The following is a 20,267-nucleotide window of genomic DNA, read 5'->3' as shown; positions in this document are numbered from 1 at the left end:
TTACTCCTACACCTGAGCCTCAACCCTCTGGGGGAAAGGGAACTAGAAAACATACTTTTCACTCGTCTGTACACCCATGTTGCAGATGGGTGATATGTAACAGTAATAGAATAGCACAGCCAGACTTGCTTCCTGCATGATAGGGGAAATACGCAAGAGATGGGAAACTACTGTTCCACGAGGAATCTCCATAGTATATTGCAACAACCAGGTGGTGCATAGGCCTGGAAGGTCTCATCTCCCTTGGTCTTCCATGGGATAGTGAGTGTGGAGGGGAGATATAGATTGTCCAGCCATTTTGTGATTCCATGGATTGATTGAGTCTTCTGAATTAATTTTTTTCTTTATATTTTGGGTATTGGAGCTTTTAAAGATATTTGATTTCAGGTATTTTTATTCACGTGAAGTATATATGATTCTCTCGAGATAAGATTTTAAACTAAAATGTTGCTCCTTGTTTTAGTTTCTGAACTATTCAGATTAATGGGAACTTTGCTGGTGTAGTCTTTTTATAGGTTTTATAAACCACTTGAGCCTATATCAGTCGTTTTAGCATCTGACCTAATGTTTGGAGCTATCAGTGCATTGTTGGCTTAGATGAATACTCAAAAATTTTTTTCTGGTCCATTTCCCATTTCCTTCTCTCCTCCCTCCCCTACTTTAAAATTTCTACTCAGCTAACAAAACCAAGTCTGATTCAAAACATCCCAGAGTGTTTTATCTTAAACACACCATCTGGTGCCAAATGAAAATTCTTAGGAGTGATTATTAATGATGAAAGGTGCAGTCGTGGTACTGTCATTGATAATAATATAGCTTTTTTTTTCTTGCCTTGTTTTGATCTATTTCACCAGTGTTTTACCTTCGACTGCCCCTTCTATGCTGCTTCCGAAAGTGATAGTGTGTGATAAGATTTTTACCTACCTTTCTAAAGTATGTTTTTTTTAAAGTGAGTCCTGTTCTTCCTATTTCTTTCAGCAGAAATGAAATCCCAGGTAAGTATTCAAATACTCAATCAGTAAGTCATCGTTATCTCCAATACATTAAATAAAATTCATCACAGAACCTGTTATCTCATTGGTAAAAAGCTCTGAGGACTTCTGTGTGTACAAATAGTTATTTTTTCCAACCTTCTAGGATGATATATAATGACTGTCTTCTGGACTTGGTCTTGAAGCCTGTATGGATTCAGCCTCAATAGTAGCCTCCTGCACTGCTACTTGATTTGGAGTACAAATTAGACTTTAGCCCTCCTGGAGCTTGAGTTCTTGGTCTTTAAAACTGTGGGAATAAAATTGAATTTCAACAAAGGATCGAGGGCTTGAGGCTTAAACAAGCCAACATATGAATATATGTTTGTCTTGCTGTACTGCACTTACGCTATCCAGTAACAGATAATTTTTTGTCTGCTAGTAGTATTCTAGATGACAATGTCTTTCCAAAGCACTGAGGCAGTGCACCTATTCTGTAGTTGCAGCTGATGCCTGAATGTATCCTAGCTGACAAATTATTAATAAGAACTTGAATTTCTGAAAGATTCTTACTGCTGACCAAAATCTGAGCAAGGAGTCTCAAATGTAATTCTGAACCAGAATTACATTAGCAATGAACTGTGTACCTTTTAATGATGTAAATCAAGAAACATCAGTTTAGGGATTTCTTAATTTATTTTTTACTTGATTGAAAAGTCAAAGGTTGCCAGCACGGTTGCAGATAAACTGATGTTTGAAATTCACCAAACTACTTAATGTGGAGCATAATAATATTCTTCCAGTGCCCTCAAGGCTGTGACTGATATTACAGCCATTTCACATAGCACATCATTCCTCCTATAGGGATGAACTTTTTCCTGGCACGAAAAGTAGCCGCTCTGGCTGAAGCTTTGCTTATTGTAACAGGCTTTTGTTTCCAGGTATCATGTCTGTGGAACACTTAATTCTGAATAGTGATATAGATATTACTGGAAACTAAATGTTTTTTTTCTATTATACTCTGTCAAAAAAGTAAAGCAAATTGTGCTACAGAAATCAAGATGTTGTCTTGCGAACTTTAAATAATAAATGAATGATTTCCCCTTAATATGGCTGGTGTATTTTGTGTTCCATTATAGTAAATGTTGGGCTGAGTAATATGGTCATTAAGTGATTAAAACCTCCATTTGAACAGCTCCAAACACATAAAAGGAGCAGATTTCCCTACTGCAGCTATGATGTTAGGGATCGTTTTGTTTTCTTAGCCAATTTTGGTGGTGATGAGATGGGGTTGGTTAAGAAACATTCAGTAAAAAACAAAGCATGTGATTCTCACCCTGCCCATTCATGCTTGTAACTCTTACTTATGACCACTCTGATTTCATTTACCTTTGTAGTCATTGTTTAACATGGACTACTCTTGACTCTTGAAGGCTCATTTTTTCCTTCCTGCTCTGTACCAGGGTTGTACTCAACCACAGCTATGAGGGAGGTAATTTACTACTTAACTTCAGTGGGTTGTGACCCTCAAAGCCCCAATGTGGTCTACTGTTTGTCTTCTAAAAGATGGTGTGGGAAGAAAGGTGTCCAGTAGTGTACTCTGAAGTTCTTACCTCTACTGTCTTCTATTTTAAGAATCTGCATCAGTTATTTCCAGTCTTTAGCTCCTGCCTTCAGTCTAAAGGAGTTGCTTGCACCCCTTGAACCAACTTGTGGAACTTCTGGACTGCCCATTTTAAGATGTCTGTCTCACTCTTAATCCACCTTACTTGAAGCATATGCTTGTTAATATTTCATAGCTAACACTCGAATTCTTTACCCACACTTTTTTGAGGCACACAGTTAATTGAACCCCACATTTTATAGGTTGGAAAATGTACTTGCAGAGGCTTATTTGCAAGTCTGTCGTAGAGATAAAGTTATAATGATTAAAGCTTTTTTCCAATTCCCTATCTGGAAATTAATAAGTAGGCAGTTTGGTTAAGAGCCTGAGTTTTGGGTTTGAGATTCAGGTTTGAATCCTAGTACTGCCACTTTCTAGCTGTGTGATTTCTAAAATGAGAGTTCTAATGTTAACTTTTTAAACTAAGTGTCCTTATAAAGAGTAAACCCACATAAAACACTTGGGATCACAAACCTCATACACATCTTTAAATGCAGGGACGTTTTATTTATATTCTGTTGGACAAACCTTAAATTATGAAATCTGGGGGTGTCTGCCAGATAGACAGGTGCAATCTAGGAAGCATTTGCTTCCCACTTTTATGTTTTCCTTGGTGTTCTTGGAGTGCATGCCAAAACTTCAAATAACCACCTCTTTATCTCCAGTGATGGTGTTCTGTCCTCCCCCAGCACCCACTTTCAGAGGGTTCTGGAAAATAGTGTCATAATTAACTTGCTAGACGCTGTTGGATTGCTGTCTTGCTCTCATCTAGGGGTCTAGTGGCCTTCCCCCGAAGTTACTTGGAGAGCAGGCCAATAGAATTAAAGATCTGGGCAATTCAAGCAAGGAATTGGCTCACTTATCCAAATTCTCACAAGGATGAAACTTTGTTATGGAAAATTCAGCTTGCTTTTTCCTTACCAAGAAGTTAATTTAGGAAACTTTTTTCCACAGAAACAGGGTCGGAACCCCAAACTCTGAAAAGGCATTTTTGAGACAAACAGGCAACCCGTGGAAGGGATAGATAGCCTGACTCGGGAAGCCCTGTGGCTAGGCGCCAAATTTCAGTTCCTGTCCCCGAGATTTGAATTCGCCTCAGGACCTCCTGTGATAGGTGGGTGAAGGGAGGGCGGGAATACGTCAGTTCCTGTCTCCTGGGTTTCTGGCGCTATAAAAGGCGACTGTGCCTGTCGTCCCTCACAGTTGCTCAGGCTTTTTCGCACGCATTCGTGGAGTTGGAGGTGAGGGAAGAGTTGAGGGAGGGAAAGGAGGAGCAACGATCAGCCTCGCCTCGAGCGATAGGAGGTAAGTGCTCAGGTGGGCACTTGTGGGAACAATCATGAAGACCATTCTGGTTGAAAAGCTTAAAATCGGGGCTGCCATATACCTGGAACTCTGAACGGCCATGAACTTGGCGTCTGAGATTTAGGAAAAATATATTTTTTTGCCTATTTAGACTTCTTTTTTAAAGGCTTTCAGAAGAAAAGACTTTGTTCTTGTAAGGCGAGAGTGGAGAATGGGGAGGTAGAGAGGTGGCCTGAGGAGGTGGAGGCCTGAGGTGGAGATCTCTGTGGGGGCATGAGGAGATAGAGGGTTGGGGTGCAGGGTGGGTGGAAGGGTCAAGGTCTGAGGGGTGGAGAGACCGGCTAACCCCACGGGAGCAGGATGTGGGACACGGGGCTGGTAAAGGTTAGAGGCGCCGCGGGGATGTGTGTCAAGGCCTGATCTGTGGAACTTCGGCAGGCAGTTGGAAGTGGGAGTAGGGGGTGGAGGCCTGAGGGGTAGAAGGCCATTTGGCGTGAGACCCGAGAAGGGATTTGGAAATGTGGGGGGCGGAGAGGGAGGGCAGTGGTGAAGAGTGTATGAAGGCATAGGTGGGGGATGGGGTGTTAAGGGCTGGCAGCGGGAGGCAGGAGTGGGAGCATGAAGGTTTGAGAAGAGTGGAAGTATGAGGGGAGAATGGGGGTGGGCTGGGTGAGGTGTGGGAAGGAGGCCTGATCGGTGGGGTTGTGAGGAGAGAAGTGGAAGTATGAGGCAGAGTGGAGGTCAGCTGCGGATGGGAGAGACCGTGGAGGCCTGATGGGTGAAGACAAGCTGACCGTGTGACGCGGGCCTGGAGGCGTGGAGACCTGAGGAGAATTGGAGGTTGGATAGAGACACCATGAGGGAATAGGCCGGAAAGGTGGCTGACAGGTCGTAGTCAGTGGCTTGAGGGAGTAGGGAATTGGGTGAGATGGAGGCCTGATTGGTGAAAGACTGGCTGGCCGCATCAGGCGGGAGTGGAGTTGCTGAGACCTGAGGAGGATTGGAAGTTGGATAGAGCGTTGGCAGGAAGGGGATTGATTAGTGCAAGACAGACTAAGGTTGCTAGGGGAGAAGTGGAGATTTGGGGAGCAGTGGCGGCCTGATTGGGGGGAGATCGGTTGGGCGGGAATAGGGGGTGGTGGCCTGATTGGTGGGAGATCGGTTGGGCGGAAATAGGGGGTGGTGGCCTGATTGGTGGAAGACTTGTTGGGCGGGACTAGGGGGTGGTGGCCTGATTGGTGGAAGACTTGTTGGGCGGGACTAGGGGTGGTGGCCTGATAGGTGGAAGACTTGTTGGGCGGGACTAGGGGGTGGTGGCCTGATTGGTGGAAGACTTGTTGGGCGGGACTAGGGGGTGGTGGCCTGATTGGTGGAAGACTTGTTGGGCGGGACTAGGGGGTGGTGGCCTGATTGGTGGAAGACTTGTTGGGCGGGACTAGGGGGTGGTGGCCTGATTGGTGGAAGACTTGTTGGGCGGGGCTAGGGGGTGGTGGCCTGATTGGTGGAAGACTTGTTGGGCAGGACTAGGGGGTGGTGGCCTGATTGGTGGAAGACGGTTGGTGGCCAGAATCGGGAGGAGGCCTGTGGAGACCTGAGTGGTCCGAACTTGCTGGTTCGGGGAGCGGTCGAGCACTGGGCAGAGGACCCTGTAGGGCTTAGCATGTGCTAAAGACAAAGATGTAGAGAAAATTTAGTTGGGAACTAATACATGAATGATTCTCCTCTTTGCACAACTTGCAGAGCACACAGAGATTGAGGTGATTTAACATTAGGGGCTGCCATGTACTTTGGCCTTTCTGACCTGCTAAGAGCCTTGGTGGAGTAAGATGGGGTGGGTGGTATGTACTGTTTCTAGTTTTCTTCATCTAGGAAAAGTCTGCTGCAGAATAAATTTAAACATTTCTCATTTTACGAAGCACAATTTAGTCTTCAAATTAGCTGCTCAAAGATAAATGCAAAATGTCTAATTGGCTTTTGGGTTCTTGTTTTCTTAAGAAAGTATATCTTTGTCTTGACTACAGAGGTGGAAATGTCCAAAGGAGAAAAGGCTAGCGGATCGCAGATCCAGGATGAAGACTGGTGAGATTTGAAAAGTTCTGTTTTCTCTTAGTGTAGCTCTATTCTGTTGGCAAACAGCTTTCTCAAGAATATATATGTTTATTTCATTTAGAGTTTGCAGTGGTATATAACTTGGTTAGTCCTAAAATAGGAATTGTAAAGAGGGATCTTAGAATCCTAAGAGTACAGCCTCCTACCCAATGCATGAATCCTCTGTGCAGCATCTCCTTTAGTGGCTAGGAGTGTACAACCCTATGAAGCAAGACAATGCATTGTCAACATGGATAATTTCTAGAAAATTCTTCATTCTGTTGAACTTCAAACGTGTCTATATGTCACTTCCATCCATTGTTGACAGTGCTGCCCTCTAGAGGGGACAGATGAAGTCTTTTTCTTCAGATAGCACAAAATATTAACAGATAGCTGTCTTAAACCTCTTCTAATTCCTGTCTCTCCTGGAATACTGCTCTGTTTTTCTCCTTCACAGACAAGCATATACGTTTTTAATACGGGAGGAGGTGTGAACCATAGAATAGACTAGAGAGTCTGGAAATAGACCCAAATGTACATGAAAATTTAGTTTATCATAAAAATTAAATTTCATGAGACAAAATAAAGTATTGATGGCTGAGAGATTCCAAACAGAGTCGAGAGGCTATCCTGGAGGTTACTCTTATGCATTAAATAGATATCACCTTCTTAGTCAAGATGTAATGGAGAGGCTGGAGGGAACTGCCTGAAAATGTAAAGCTGTGTTCCAGTAGCCATGTTTTTTAAAGATGGTTGTATAATGATATAGCTTTCAAAATGTGACTGTGTGATTATGAAAACCTTGTGTCTGATGCTCCTTTTATCTACCTTATCAACAGACGAGTAAAACGTATGGAATAAAAATAAATAATAGGAACAAATGTTAAAATAAATTTAGATTGAAATGCTAGTGATCAATGAAAGGGAGGGGTAAAGAATATGGTATGTATGAATTTTTTTCTGTTTTCCTTTAATTTCTTTTTCTGAATAGATATCTTGGAACATTTGTTCCAAGAAATTATCACGATGATGAATATGCAGCTATGTGATAATGTTGTGAATTACTGATTATATATGTAGAACGGAATGATCAAAAGTTAAGAATGTTTGCATTTATTTGGTGTTTTTTGGTATTTAAAAAAATTAAATTTCAAATCAGTGGAGAAAAGATGGATTGGGTAGCAAATAATTTGAGGATAGCTGACTGATCATTTGGAAAAAATTGGAGTTGGATTCTTACTTCGTCATTCTTTGTACCAAAATAAATTACACTGGTATCAAATATTTAAATGTTAAAAAAATAAAACCATTAAAAATACTGGAAGAAAACATAAGTGGATTTTGTTTCCAATAATTTTGGAGTAGGCAAGGTCTTTCTAAGTTTGGCATCAAACCCCAAAGCATAAAAAGGGACAAACTGGAAAAAAATATTTGCAATATCTGTGATAAGGAACTACTTTAATCTACAAAGAGCTTTTACAAATCAATTTTTTTTTTAAAAAAACGGTGAACAAACTAATAGGAAGTGGGCAAAGGGTATTAAAAGGTAGTTCTGAGAAAAAAAATGCGCATGGCATGTACACATTAAAATGCAGTCAATTTTTAATTATATTGCTTATAATTAAAGAAATGAAAAATTTTCAAATGAGATACCATTTTTTGTATATCAGATTGGCAAAGATGAAAAATGTTTGATAATCCCCAGTGTTAACAAATGTGTAGCAAAACAGGCAATCTCATATAATCTTGATGGAAATATAAATTGATGTAAACTTTTTGAAGGGCATTCTGGCAGTATCAAAATTTTAAAGGCTCTTGGCCTTTGACCCAGCAATTCCACTGCTAAAACTTTTTCTTTCACTTTTTACAACAATTTATTTCACTTCTTTATACACATACATATAATTTCACACAAGTGTATAGATGTGGTTATATAATGCATGCCCCTTTTTTTGTAGTTCAATGCTATTTTCTCTTGATTCCTTTCTTTCCCCTTTTCCCATCTTTTCTTTAACCCATGCTAAGTATTTGTGTCTTTCCATACATTTTTTCCATGTTCATATAACAATATATAGACATATAGGCTTTTTTGGTCTTTGTTCAGTTCTGTGAAAGAAGGATGTATGATGTAATTTTATATAGATTCACACTGGTATGCAGAGAAATGTGTACAAGGACATTGCGATAGTAAAAAATTTGGAAGGAATTTAAATATCCTAAGGGACTAACTGAATAAATTATGGTTAATCCAAAAGATGTGGTGAAAGCTGTGTATGTTGATAATGGAAAGACTACTTAGATACATAAAGTGAAAAATGTAAGCTGCAGAACAATCCATAAGCATAATACTGTTTGTAAAGGAGGAAAAAAAAGTGTGTGCACTTAATTCGTGCTGGGACATGCTTATGCTTAAGAATTTTCTAGAAATATAAATAAAATACATTGTTCATCTCTGGGGGAGTCAGACTGCTAGAGGAACAGGGACAGATGTTCCTCTTCCTCACTCATTTCATTGTTCTTTATCAGTTACAAAAATTATCTGGTAAGCATTATTTCTTGCCAGTTGTTGAAATTGGAAGTGGGTGGTGGAATACTCACCTTCCATGCAGGAGACTTGGGTTCGAGTCCCAGACCATGCACCTAAAAACAACAACAACAACAACAAAACTGGGGGTAGGGCATTAACAAAAGAATGCAGTAAACTACATTGGGAAATAAACATCTTTTAAAAAAGTATTTTTATTGAGAAATCTTCACATATATACAGTCCAACCATATTATACAATCAGTGGCTCACAATATCATCTCATAATTGTGTATTTATCATCATGATCATTTTCTTTGAACATTTTCATCTCTCCAGCAAAAGAAATAAAAAAGAAAAAACTCATACATACTATACCCCTTACCACTCCCTCTCATTGACAACTAGTATTTTAATCTACTCAATTTATTTTAACCTTTGTTTTCACTATTATTTGTTTATTTTATCCATATTTTATACTTATCTGTCCAACCCTAGATAAAAGGAGCATCAGACATAAGATTTTCACAATCCCACAGTCACATTGTAAAGGCTTTATCTTCATAAATGCTATCATTATACAATCATCTTCAAGAAACATGGCTACTGGAACATAGCTCTACAGTTTCAGGTACTTCCCTCTAACCACTCCAATACACCATAAACTAAAAAGGGAATATGTATATAATGCGTACGTATAACCTCCAGGATTCTGTTTGAAATCTCTCAGCCACTGACACTTTATTTTGCCTCATTTCTCTCTTCCCCCTTTTGGTCAAGAAGGTTTTCTAAATCCCTTGATGCCAAGTCCCAGTTCATCCCAGGATTTCTTTGTCCCATGTTGCCAGGGAGGTTTACACTCCTGGGAGTTATGTCCCATGTAGAGGGGAAGGGCAGTGAGTTCGCTTGCTGTGTCAGCTTAGAGATAGAGAGGCCACATCTGAACAACAGAAGAGGTTCTCTGAGGGTGATTCTTAGGCCTAATTTTAAGTAGGCTTTGCTTCTCCTTTGTAGGAATAAGTTTCATAGGGGCGAATCCCAAAGTTCAAGGGCTCAGCCTATTGAATTTGTTGTCCCTACTGCTTGCAAGATTGTGAAGAATTCCCCAAATGGAAAGTCCCCCAAGCGGACTTTGCAAATACCTTTTTATTCTCTGCCAAATTACTCTGGGATTTATTGCGGCATCATACTAACCTGTACAAACCAACAGAATCTCAAGCTCTATTCAAGATTCCATGTAATTATGGTGTTCAAATAAACTGATCATACAAGTTAAGCTAGATAATGCACTACCCAAAATATAAATTTTGCACCCAATAAACATCCTTTCCTTTGATGTCACACAGAAGTTGAAGTTTTAAAATATGGAGCATATCATATTTTATGCTGTATTCTGATTTACCTTAGTCTTATCCAAATCAGCCTCATTCATATCTTTAGTTGAAGTCTGATCACTTTTTCAACTTTTTCTAAACAGTTGCTGTATGGGGTGATGCTGACTTTCAAAGCTTCAGTGCTCTAACTCAGAGTCTCAGGTGTCACATACATACCCGAAGTTTCAGGGAACGACCAGGTTATAGTCAAATAGCTCAGTATTTCAGAATTTAGAAATAACAGTTACAACTCCTGAATATATGTGACTGCTGTAAGAGTTTACAGTCTAGGACACTTTACAATAGGCCCCAACCTGATAACCCATGCTCTCGACTCCAATTCTCCTCATTTGTACATTATAGTTAGTCCATATGAGTGTGGCATGATAATATTTGTCTTTTTGTTTCTGGCATTTCATTCAACATACTGTCCTTAAGGTTCATTCACCTGTAAATCAACATCTTACAAGTATTAAAAAGAAATGCTGGAGACCTGGATTCAATTCCCGGAGCCTGCTCATGCCAAAAAAAAAGGAATCCTGGTGGTGTATGGAAAAAAAATACACCTAATATAAACTATGAACTATATAGTTAATAGTACTATTTTAATATTCTTTCATCGGTTGTAATGAAAGCATCACATTAAAATGCAGTGTCAACAATAGTGAGGTTTATGGAAGTCTGTATTTTTTACATGACTTTTCTGTAAGCTTACAACTTCTCTAATTTAAAAAAATAATAATTAGAAAGAAATGCTGATTAAAAGTTATCTACCTATTAAATTCACAGATTTGTAGTATTGAATCCTATAATGGTAATGCTGCTGACATCAAAAACTGATACAACCCTTTGTAAACAGTAAAGCAATTGTACCAAGAGTTATAAATTGATTGTACTTTTGATCAAGTTGACTTTGGGAATCAATTCTAAGAAAATCCATTTTATGAAAATAATTAAGTACATAAAGATGCTTATTGCAGCATTTAGTTAAAAATAGCATGTGTGGTGTGTGTGTATGTGTGTGTTCAAAAATGCAAAAAGTGAAATTGCAGCTCTCTCTATGAGCCTCATTCACTACTCCAAAATTGAGGGTGCCTGGGGCAGATAATCAGCATTATTTATCCTGAGAAGTAAAGAGCACTATGGTTTATTAGTCAGTCCGTTGTGAATTTGGTTAACAAGAGTCACTGCTGAATTTGATGAAGAAGTGATAAACCTTAGTTCCTTTAGCTCCAAATGTAAAGACCAGATCCTAGATCTGGTTGGAGATAGCCTTGAGGCCAGTCAACAACCTGCCAGTCTCTACACCCACTCAAGCTTCAAGCTGGGACTATAACTTCCCATGATCTGGGCATTGTATTTTTATTAATGCAGACAAGATCTTTAGTATTTGTTTGTTTTTAAACAGCTCTGTCATGCTTTGGGCTGACTCTGTACCTCAAATCTTCACATACAAGGGCATATATGTGTAATAAAAGTTTTAAATGGAGAAAATTATTACTTAGTAAATGAGATCTGGTAGGCAAAATCTTTCAAAACTTGAAGTCCTATGGGTATGTGTAGGGTGTGGTGGAAAATAATAAAAGGAATCCTTGAAATAATTTTTCTAGAGCCGTTCATGCATTCGTTCATTTAGCAAATATTTATTGAATACTTACTTTGTCTTGAGCAAGGTAAAACATACATTTCCAAACCCTTTATTAGCTTACTATCTGGAGCAGAGGATATGAGCATGTAAACAGGAAATTACGGTATAGTGTGATAAGTGCTGTAATGGGGGAGAAGTACATAATCCTGTAGGAGGGACAGTCATTGCATTAACTTGTTTACTTTTTTTTTTTTTTTTTTTTTTTGGCATGGGCAGGCACTGGGAATTGAACCGGGGTCTCCGGCATGGCAGGCAAGAACACTGCCACTGTGCCACTGTTGCCCACAACTTGTTTACTTTTGACAATAGCCCTGTGAGATAAATGGTTCTTGTACAACTGAGGCCCAATAACTTATTGTAAAAGTCTAGGTAAGAAGTGATGGTGGCTTAGAGTAGGGTGGTCTTATTAGAGTTGGAGAGATTTGGATGAATATGGGATATATCATAGTTTATCATTTCTGAGACACTTTCACACTCACATTTCTGAAATCGGGGTGCATCTTATGCTTGATGGCATGTAGTTTAATTGGTAATTATTTTTTCTTTCTTGGTCTTAATGATGTCATAAATTAGATGAAATATGTTATAGAAGTAGAACCAACAGGCCTTGATGATAGATTAGATGCAGGAGATGAGGGAAAGAGAAATAGGAATCTAGAATGGCTTCTAAGTTTTTGGTTTGCATTACTGAGATGGGGAAGACTCGACAGGAACAGAATTGAGAGAGGAAATCAAGAATGCTGTCAGTCATATTACATTTTAAATATTTATTAAATATCCTAGTTATCAAGTAGACATTTAAGTTCATTGGAGAATTCAACACTAAAAATATAAAATCGGAGGACATGGGCTCTAGGGATGACAGAATGAATGCTCCAGGAGAGAGAAGAAAATGACGCAGCATAGAGTGGAGAATCACGGGAAGAAAATCCTTGAGATGGCTAGAGGAGTACAAGGGAGGAATTGGCCTTAGAAGTGGTAGAGACACTGCATCAGATGTTAATGAGAGAGAAGGCGATAGTTGCAGGTAGGTTGGTAGATTTGTGGGTGGGAGAATGAGTGAGTTCCTGTGTGATTGCTTCTGTTTTCTCGGTGACTTATGAGACAAGGCCATTAACTGAGTTAAAGGTGGTGGGGAGGAAGGGGACTGGCAGTTTGAAGAGAGAAGTACTAGTGAAATCCATAACACAAGTGGTAGAGATTGGTTTGCTCTGATCAATCAAAGTTGTATTAGTACTCTCTGGTGCCCATTGACTAGTCTTTTATAGCCTGAAAGTCTTTGATGATATATGCAGAAATACTGTATTTTTAGAATTACCCTGTTATACTCAGTTTGAAATAATCTGATCAGAAAAGCAAATGGGTCACCTAGTGAACTGGCTATTGTTTTAAACCTTTTGACAGTGCCAGATTTACTTAATTAGCATTCTGTTGATGTTTTCAATTCCCAGTTTCAAGCAAAAGAAGGCTCTAGCACAAAACTAGTGTTCTGAAAGCACAGTTGTCCAGCTTCTGCATCAGAATTACCTGGGGGTGCTTGTTAAAAATACCGTTTCTGATTTCCCTTGTTCAGGAATCTACATTTGAAGCAAGTACACTAAGTGATTCTGATGCATGCTAAATTTTGAGAACTACTGCTTTCCTTTTCCCTGGAAAACCTCAACCCACCTCCTGGATAACTCCTACTGGCCCTCGAGACTTTGGTATCACTTCTTCGCAGAACATTTTCAAGATTGGATTAGATGCCCCTTTTATTTATGTCATCTTTTGCTTTTCTCCATCCACCTAAGGCCTTACCATATCGTATTGTAATTAACAATTTACTTTTCTGTCTTTGCCTCTAGCCTCTGAGATTCTTGAAAGTCTTAGTTCTTTTTGTAGTCTCAGTACCTAGCATATAGTAGGTGCTCAATTAATGTTGAATCAATGGATGAATGATCCACAGATGTACTCATCTTATTCAATTATAGCATAGTGATTGATTTTAAAAAGTTTCTAAGGGAATATGGACCTGTGGCAAATCTATTCAAACAATAATAACAGAAGTATATAAAGTAAGAAGTGAAAGTCCACCTTCCACACATCTTCCCATTCTTCTGAGTTAATAATCATCAATAATTTGGTTTTAGTCTTTCTAGATCTTTTTCTATAGTCATATAAAAGCATACACAATCTTTATGGTATATGGCCTCAATACAATAGGATCTGTAAAGTTTTTGAGGGGCTTGATGTTTCTTCAGAGTCTTCCGAATGGTTTCTTAGTCCTTTCATGATAGCGTTGTGGTTAAGCAAACTGGCTCATCCTGGGTGTATAGATTTTCTAATGGCAGTAATGTGAGGCTTGAAGAACTTTTTTTTTTTTTTTTTTTTGCTGGCATACCTCATTTTATTGGGCTTCGATTTATTGCACTTTGCAGAGATTGCATTTTTTACAAAATGAAGTTTGTGGCAAGAGTAAATCTTTTGGTGCCATTTTTCCAACAGCATGTGCTCACTTTGTTTCTCTATGTTATTATTTTTTCTTTTTTTATGTACTTTTCTTGAGATATATTCACATACCATATGTCCTAGTTTGCTAGCTGCCAGAATGCAATATACCAGAAATGGAATGGCTTTCAAAAAGGGGAATTTAATGAGTTTCTCGTAATTTACAGTTCTAAGGCCAAGAAAATGTCCCAATTAAAACAAGTCTATAGAAATGTCCAATCTAAGGCATCCAGGGAAAGATACCCTGGTTCAACAAGGCTGATGAAGTTCAGGGTTTCTCTCTCAAGTGAGAAGGCACACGGCGAACACAGAATTTCTCTCTCATCTGGAAAGGCACATGATGAACACGGTCAGGGTTCCTCTCTCATCTGGAAGGGCACATGGTGAACACAGCATCATCTGCTAGCTTCTTCTCCTGGCTTCCTGTTTCATGAAGCTCCCTGGAAGGTGTTTTCCTTCTTCATCTCCAAAGGTCGCTGGCTGGTGGACTCTGCTTCTCATGGCTATGTCATTCTGTTCTGCTCTCTCTGAATCTCTTTCATTCTCCAAAATGTTTCCTCTTTTATAGGTCTCCAGAAATTTATCAAGAACCACTCAAATGGGTGGAGACGTGTCATCACTTAATCCAGCTTAACAACCACTCTTAATTAAATCACATCTCCAGGGAGATGGTCTGATTACAGTTTCAAACATACAGTATTGAATAAGGATTATCCTGCCTTTATGAAATGGGATTTAGATTAAAACATGGCTTTTCTAGGGGACACACATCCTTTCAAACCAGCACACCATATAATCATACAAAGCATATAATCAATGGCTCACAGATTCATCATATAGTTGTGCATTCATCATCACAAACAATTTTAGAACATTTTCATTACTCAAATAAATAAATAAATATAAAAGAACACCCAATACATCCCATAACCCCTTCCCCCCTCTTATTTATTTTTTGTCTTTATTTTCTAACTCATCTGCCCATACACTAGATAAAGGGAGTGTCGGTTACAAAGTTTTCACAATCACATGATCACACTGTAAAAGCTATATATTATACAATCATCATCAACAATCAAGGCTACAGTTGATTACAGTTCAACAGTTTCAGGTATTTCCTTCTAACACACTAGAAGCTAAAAAGGAATATTTATATAATGCATAAGAATAACCTCCAGAATGATCACTCGACTCTATTTGAAATCTCTTCCACTGAAACTTCTTTTTGTTTCATTTCTTTTCCCCCTTCTGGTCAAGAAGACTTTCTCGATCACATGATGCCAGGGCCTGGGAGTCATGTCCTATATTGCCAGGAAGATTTACACTCCTGGGAGTCAGGTCTCATGTAGGGGAGAGGGTGGTGAGTTTATTTGCAGAGTTGGCTTGGAGAGAGAGGCCACATCTGAGCAACAAAAGAGGTTCTCTGGAAATAACTCTGAGCTTCTCCACTACAGATACAAGTTTCATAAGAGCATCTGCTTCCTTTTTTTTCCTTTTTAAATTTATTTTTTATTTATGATACATAACCACATACAAACACAAACATTCTTATCATATGATCATTCCATTCTTGTTATATAATCAATAACTCACATTATCATCACATAGTTGTATATTCATCATCATGATCATTTCTTAGAACATTGGCATCAATTCAGAAAAATCTGCTTCCTTTTTGATGATATATTCCTTCACACTTTCCTTGGCCAACTTCTCCACTCAGTTACTATTCAACCTGGAGTTTGATATTTCTCCTTTAAAGCTTAGAGTGGGCTCCTATCATGTAACACTTTGGGACATGTTTTAGATCCCTTGTTCCTTTTACCTGACCTCTCAGAAAATGTGTGTGTGTGTCTGTGTGCAACAAAAGTATGTAAGAAAATACACAAGGTATGAACCACTTTTTAGATTGTTTATTATGCTGTTTACCAATAATCAGCTTGAAAGTAACCAAGGTCATGCATTGAATCATAACTTGGAAATGACACCTAGCAACAGTTTTCTTTCCTGGTTAAAAAAAATAAAACAGAAGTATTGAAACCTACTACCGAATAAGTCCAGTATAAGGTGATTGATAAGTGAATAGGAAGTTTAATCAAAGGGGTGAGTGAGCATTATCTTGAAAGACTAAAAAGTATACAGTCAGTCTAGTATCAACCTCCAGGCCAACTTAAAAGTCCTAAAGAAGTGGTTAACATTAACTTTTATATGTGAAACTTGAATAACTATTATGTCCACCTTCTTCAGAACTTTTAGTATCATCAGTGAGATATATAGCACAATAACTAATGATAAGATTACTTATAATTAGGACCTGGAATATAGCCAGTCTCTCAGCATTGAAGTGATGCTCATTGCAGCATGACTCCTGGGTTGGATTTTGGATCTCTGTAAGGAATGGCTAACAGTGGATATCCAGTCATCTGCTCTCCAGTTTTCTGAATGATCCTGAGCAGGAATATGCTTTGGCTTCACCTCAGGTAGTATTTCACAGCTGTCTGGTAAGCTATAACAGACTAAAACAGCCTGCCATGGGGCAGTGAAGAATGAATACTAAGTCTTCAGACAAATTATGAGGCAGAGAAGCCAGAGGCCCAACATCGCGGCTTATGTAGGTAGCAGTTGCAGCTTCAAAATCATGCTTTGCTCTCCAAGAAGTGGACGTCAGTATTTGCCCATTTACCCAGACAGTCCCAGTACATAGGCCCTTTGCAAGCCGTAAAGAAAGGCCTAAAAGCTGTTTTCCTCACCTAACCGTACCTTTTGATTTTAACTGCAATCTCTTCATTCTTAAGCTCTTTCCCTGGTGGCTTCTTTCTTTCACTTTCATGTCTTCAAATGAAAGTAAATCACTTGGCAGAAAACAGACTTTTCACAGATAGCTAACAATGCTTAACTGACATTCTTCTCCTGACTTTGATTCTCCAGGAAAGACTGAGCAGCTTGTCGCTTCTAGGTTTTCCTCACTTCCTCTATAGTGATCCTAATTTCATAGTCACCTAAATCCCTTAAAACCTTTTTGCATTTCAGAAGCTCTAATTGGTTGGGCTCTTCATTTATTTGAGATTTTTGGCATTTGGTTGCCTATGATGTTAATAAGCCTTCTTTTTAAAAAATGTCTATTTATTTTTGCAGTTACATTCTTACTGTTGACTCCAGCGGTGATGAAGAATTTGAGGCCAGTAAGTAGAGTCTACGAAAAGCAGTAATTTACATTTTTTAATGTTTTTTTAATTGTGAAATATAATATATACAAAAAAGCAATAAATTTCCAAGTACATTGTAACAAGTAGTTATAGCATAGATTTTAAAGGTTGCTATGGGTTACAGTTCCACGATTTTTCATTTTTTCTTCTAGCTGCTCCAGGACACTAGAGACTAAAAGGAATATTAATATAATGATTCAGCAGTCATACTCACTTGTTAAATCCTATCTTCTCTGTTACACACTTCTTTTTTTTTCATTTTTTGTGAAAAATAACATACATACAAACCAGCAATAAATTTCAAAGAACAATACAACAATTAGTTGTGGAACAGATTTCAGTGTTTGGTATAGGTTACAATTCCACAATTTTAGGTTTTTACTTCTAGTTCCTCTAAGGTACTGGAGCCTAAAAGAAATCTCAGTATAATGATTCAGCACTCATACTCATTTGTTAAACCCTACCTTCTCTGTATAATTCCACCATCATCTTTGATCTTTCCCCTACTCTTCAGGGGTATTTGGGCCATGCCCATTGTAACTCTTTCATTTTGGAAGGGGCTGTCGATAGTATGGGGTAGGGGAATGGAACTAGTTGATGTTCTGGAAAGGCTGGCCCCTCTGCATTTCAGGACCCATCTGGAGTTGTAGGTTTCTGGAAAGCTACCCTAATGCATGGAACCTTTGTAGAATCTTATAAAATGCCCTAGGTGTTCTTTAGGATTGGCAGGAATGGTTTTGGTTGTAGTAATCTACATTTTAAAATGTAATTTGACCTTGTCTATGTGCAGATGACTGAAATATGATTTAGAACATTTAGCATAAGCTGGTTCCAGGTTCGATTTCACTAGGGCTCTCTCTAGGCTGGTGAAAGGAAGTTTATTTCCCTATCCTTAGGAGCAGGAAGTTCCCTGTGATTTTTTCATTTTACTTTCCTTACCTTTTTGGTTCTGGATCTTCTTACTTTTATTTCCTTATCTTCCATGAGGGATGTTAAAGGCAGGGCTAAAAGGATTTTTATCATGCTTCAGATGCTTTCTAATGTCTTCTTTCTATGATTTAGTTATGGCCCAAAGGAGAATGGAAAAGAAGAGACAACTCGGGTGAGTAGGAGAATTTTTGAAATGTTTTTTAAAGGTATGATGTTCTGGGTAAGATGTGAGAATAAAATCCTTACTTAGTAATAAATAAAAAGGCATCCAAATTGGATTCTTCTTGCCTCCGCCAGAAAGCTGTGGAAGAAATATTTAAAGAAAATCAGTTTTAAGGGGCCTTCCAGGAATGCCCAGGGATCCTGGTCTAATCCCAAGTAGTTATGTCATACTTATTGTACACAGTTTGGAAAATATAGAAGGGTGGTGAATTTTAAACCTGCTGGAAACTCTGACCCAAATACCAGGGCCAGCTGAGAATGAGGATCCCTCAGGTGTGCTTACCACCAGCACCCTGGGTAGCCCAGGGGCACTGCTGAGGTTGTCTCCTACTAAAGCTGTCTGTTAGAAAGGGTGGTGTTGGCTCCAGATTGCAGAGTGGCACCAAGGAGAAACCTCCCTACTCTTTCTCTCCATCTGCCCTCTACCCTTCTCTGACAGCTGGATCTTAAAGTTGATAAAGAAAAGTGACAATTCACTAAAGATTTTCCTAATTTGCTTTTCCTCTACACCTAAACAATTTGAAGTGTATTTCACTCTCGGTATTTGACAGACACCTCCTTCTGAAAGGAGGTGAGGCAGATAGGAAAGATTAAGTAGAAAGGTGGGAAAAGATGGAAAAGTCAGAAATAATGGAAAGGTTCAGGAGTTCCAAAGAAGGGGAACAGAATTACTATAGGAAACAAAAATATTTAAAAGGTAGGAAATGCCTTGAAAGGAGGAATGTTGCATCTGTATTTCGCAGTGTTGCATCCATATTTCTTTTTTTTTAAACATTTTATTTTGAAATAACTTCAAACCTAACAACAGTTGCAAAAATAATACAAAACCTATACAAATCTCCAACATATCCCTCCCCCCAGATACCTAGATCTATCAATTTTAACATTTTGCCACGTTTGCTGGGTCATTCTATCTATCCCTCTGTCTATATAGTTATCTATTTTCTAAAATTTGAGAGAAGATTGTATACATCATGTTCCTTGAACACTTGCTGTTTCCTCACTTATGTAACCTCCTTAAGTAGTTAACAAGTTCAAGTACTTTTAACATTGATATAAAGCCTACGGTCTACTGCCAGTTTTTCATATGTCTCAATAATGCCCTTTTGGTTCTTTTCTCCTTCATTATTAGATCCCCTCCAGGATCATTATTGCATTTAATTGTCATTGTCTCTTTAGTTGCTCTTTTTTAAAAAAAAATGTTGAAACATATATACAACATAAACTTTCTCATCTCAACTCCTTCCAAGTATGCCATTTAGTGGGATTAATCACATTCGCAGTGTTGGACTGCTTCCACCACTATCCATTGCTACAACTTTCCTATCACCCCAAACAGAAACCCTATACTTATTTTCTTTAACTCCGATTCCCCCTGTTCCCTCTCCTGGTAACCTGTTCCCTATTTTCTGTCTCTATAAATTTGCACATTCCAGCTATTTCATACAAGTGTAATCATACAATATCTATCCCATCGTGTCAGATTTACTTCAGTCAGCATGATTTCTTCAGCATTCCCTTTTATTATTTCTTGTCTCATTTATTCAGCTGCCTGGTGATTGATGACTCAGACTCTGATGAGGAATTCTTCTTTGAGGAAAAGAAACCTAAACTAATTGAAATAAAAAGTGGATGTAAGTACACAGCTACCTCTTGGAAAAGTAGCTATGTGACGCTTCATCACGCTATAGTTTTAGGAAAAGAGTCAACAAACTTTCTATTCTGAATCACTTAGTGAGGGCCACCATTTCTTTCCCCATATGTGCTTAGAGGTGAATATGTCTAGATTAATTACACCCACCAGTAAGTTTCCTAACACAACAGTAACTGTTCTTGCCACCTTATACCTT

The 20,267-nt window shown here is 38.6% G+C and overlaps 1 protein-coding gene across 1 annotated transcript in view; it reads left to right on the top strand.

The window, feature by feature from the left end:
- Window positions 1-2,537: 2,537 nt before the first annotated feature.
- The window catches only part of GCNA (germ cell nuclear acidic peptidase), a 43,148-nt gene continuing 25,418 nt past the window's right edge, over window positions 2,538-20,267 (top strand). Inside the window, exons 1-6 of the mRNA XM_077146995.1 lie at window positions 2,538-2,554; window positions 3,749-3,939; window positions 5,961-6,018; window positions 17,195-17,241; window positions 18,328-18,367; window positions 19,966-20,051. Of these exons, the coding sequence (XP_077003110.1) occupies window positions 2,538-2,554; window positions 3,749-3,939; window positions 5,961-6,018; window positions 17,195-17,241; window positions 18,328-18,367; window positions 19,966-20,051 (439 nt within the window). The remainder of the gene's footprint in view (window positions 2,555-3,748; window positions 3,940-5,960; window positions 6,019-17,194; window positions 17,242-18,327; window positions 18,368-19,965; window positions 20,052-20,267) is intronic.

The sequence above is a fragment of the Tamandua tetradactyla genome, chromosome X, assembly GCF_023851605.1.
Source record: "Tamandua tetradactyla isolate mTamTet1 chromosome X, mTamTet1.pri, whole genome shotgun sequence".
In the NCBI taxonomy this organism is placed as follows: Eukaryota; Metazoa; Chordata; class Mammalia; order Pilosa; family Myrmecophagidae; genus Tamandua; species Tamandua tetradactyla.
The sequence above is the reverse complement of the archived record's forward strand: the minus strand, read 5'-3'. Positions and strand labels throughout refer to the sequence as shown.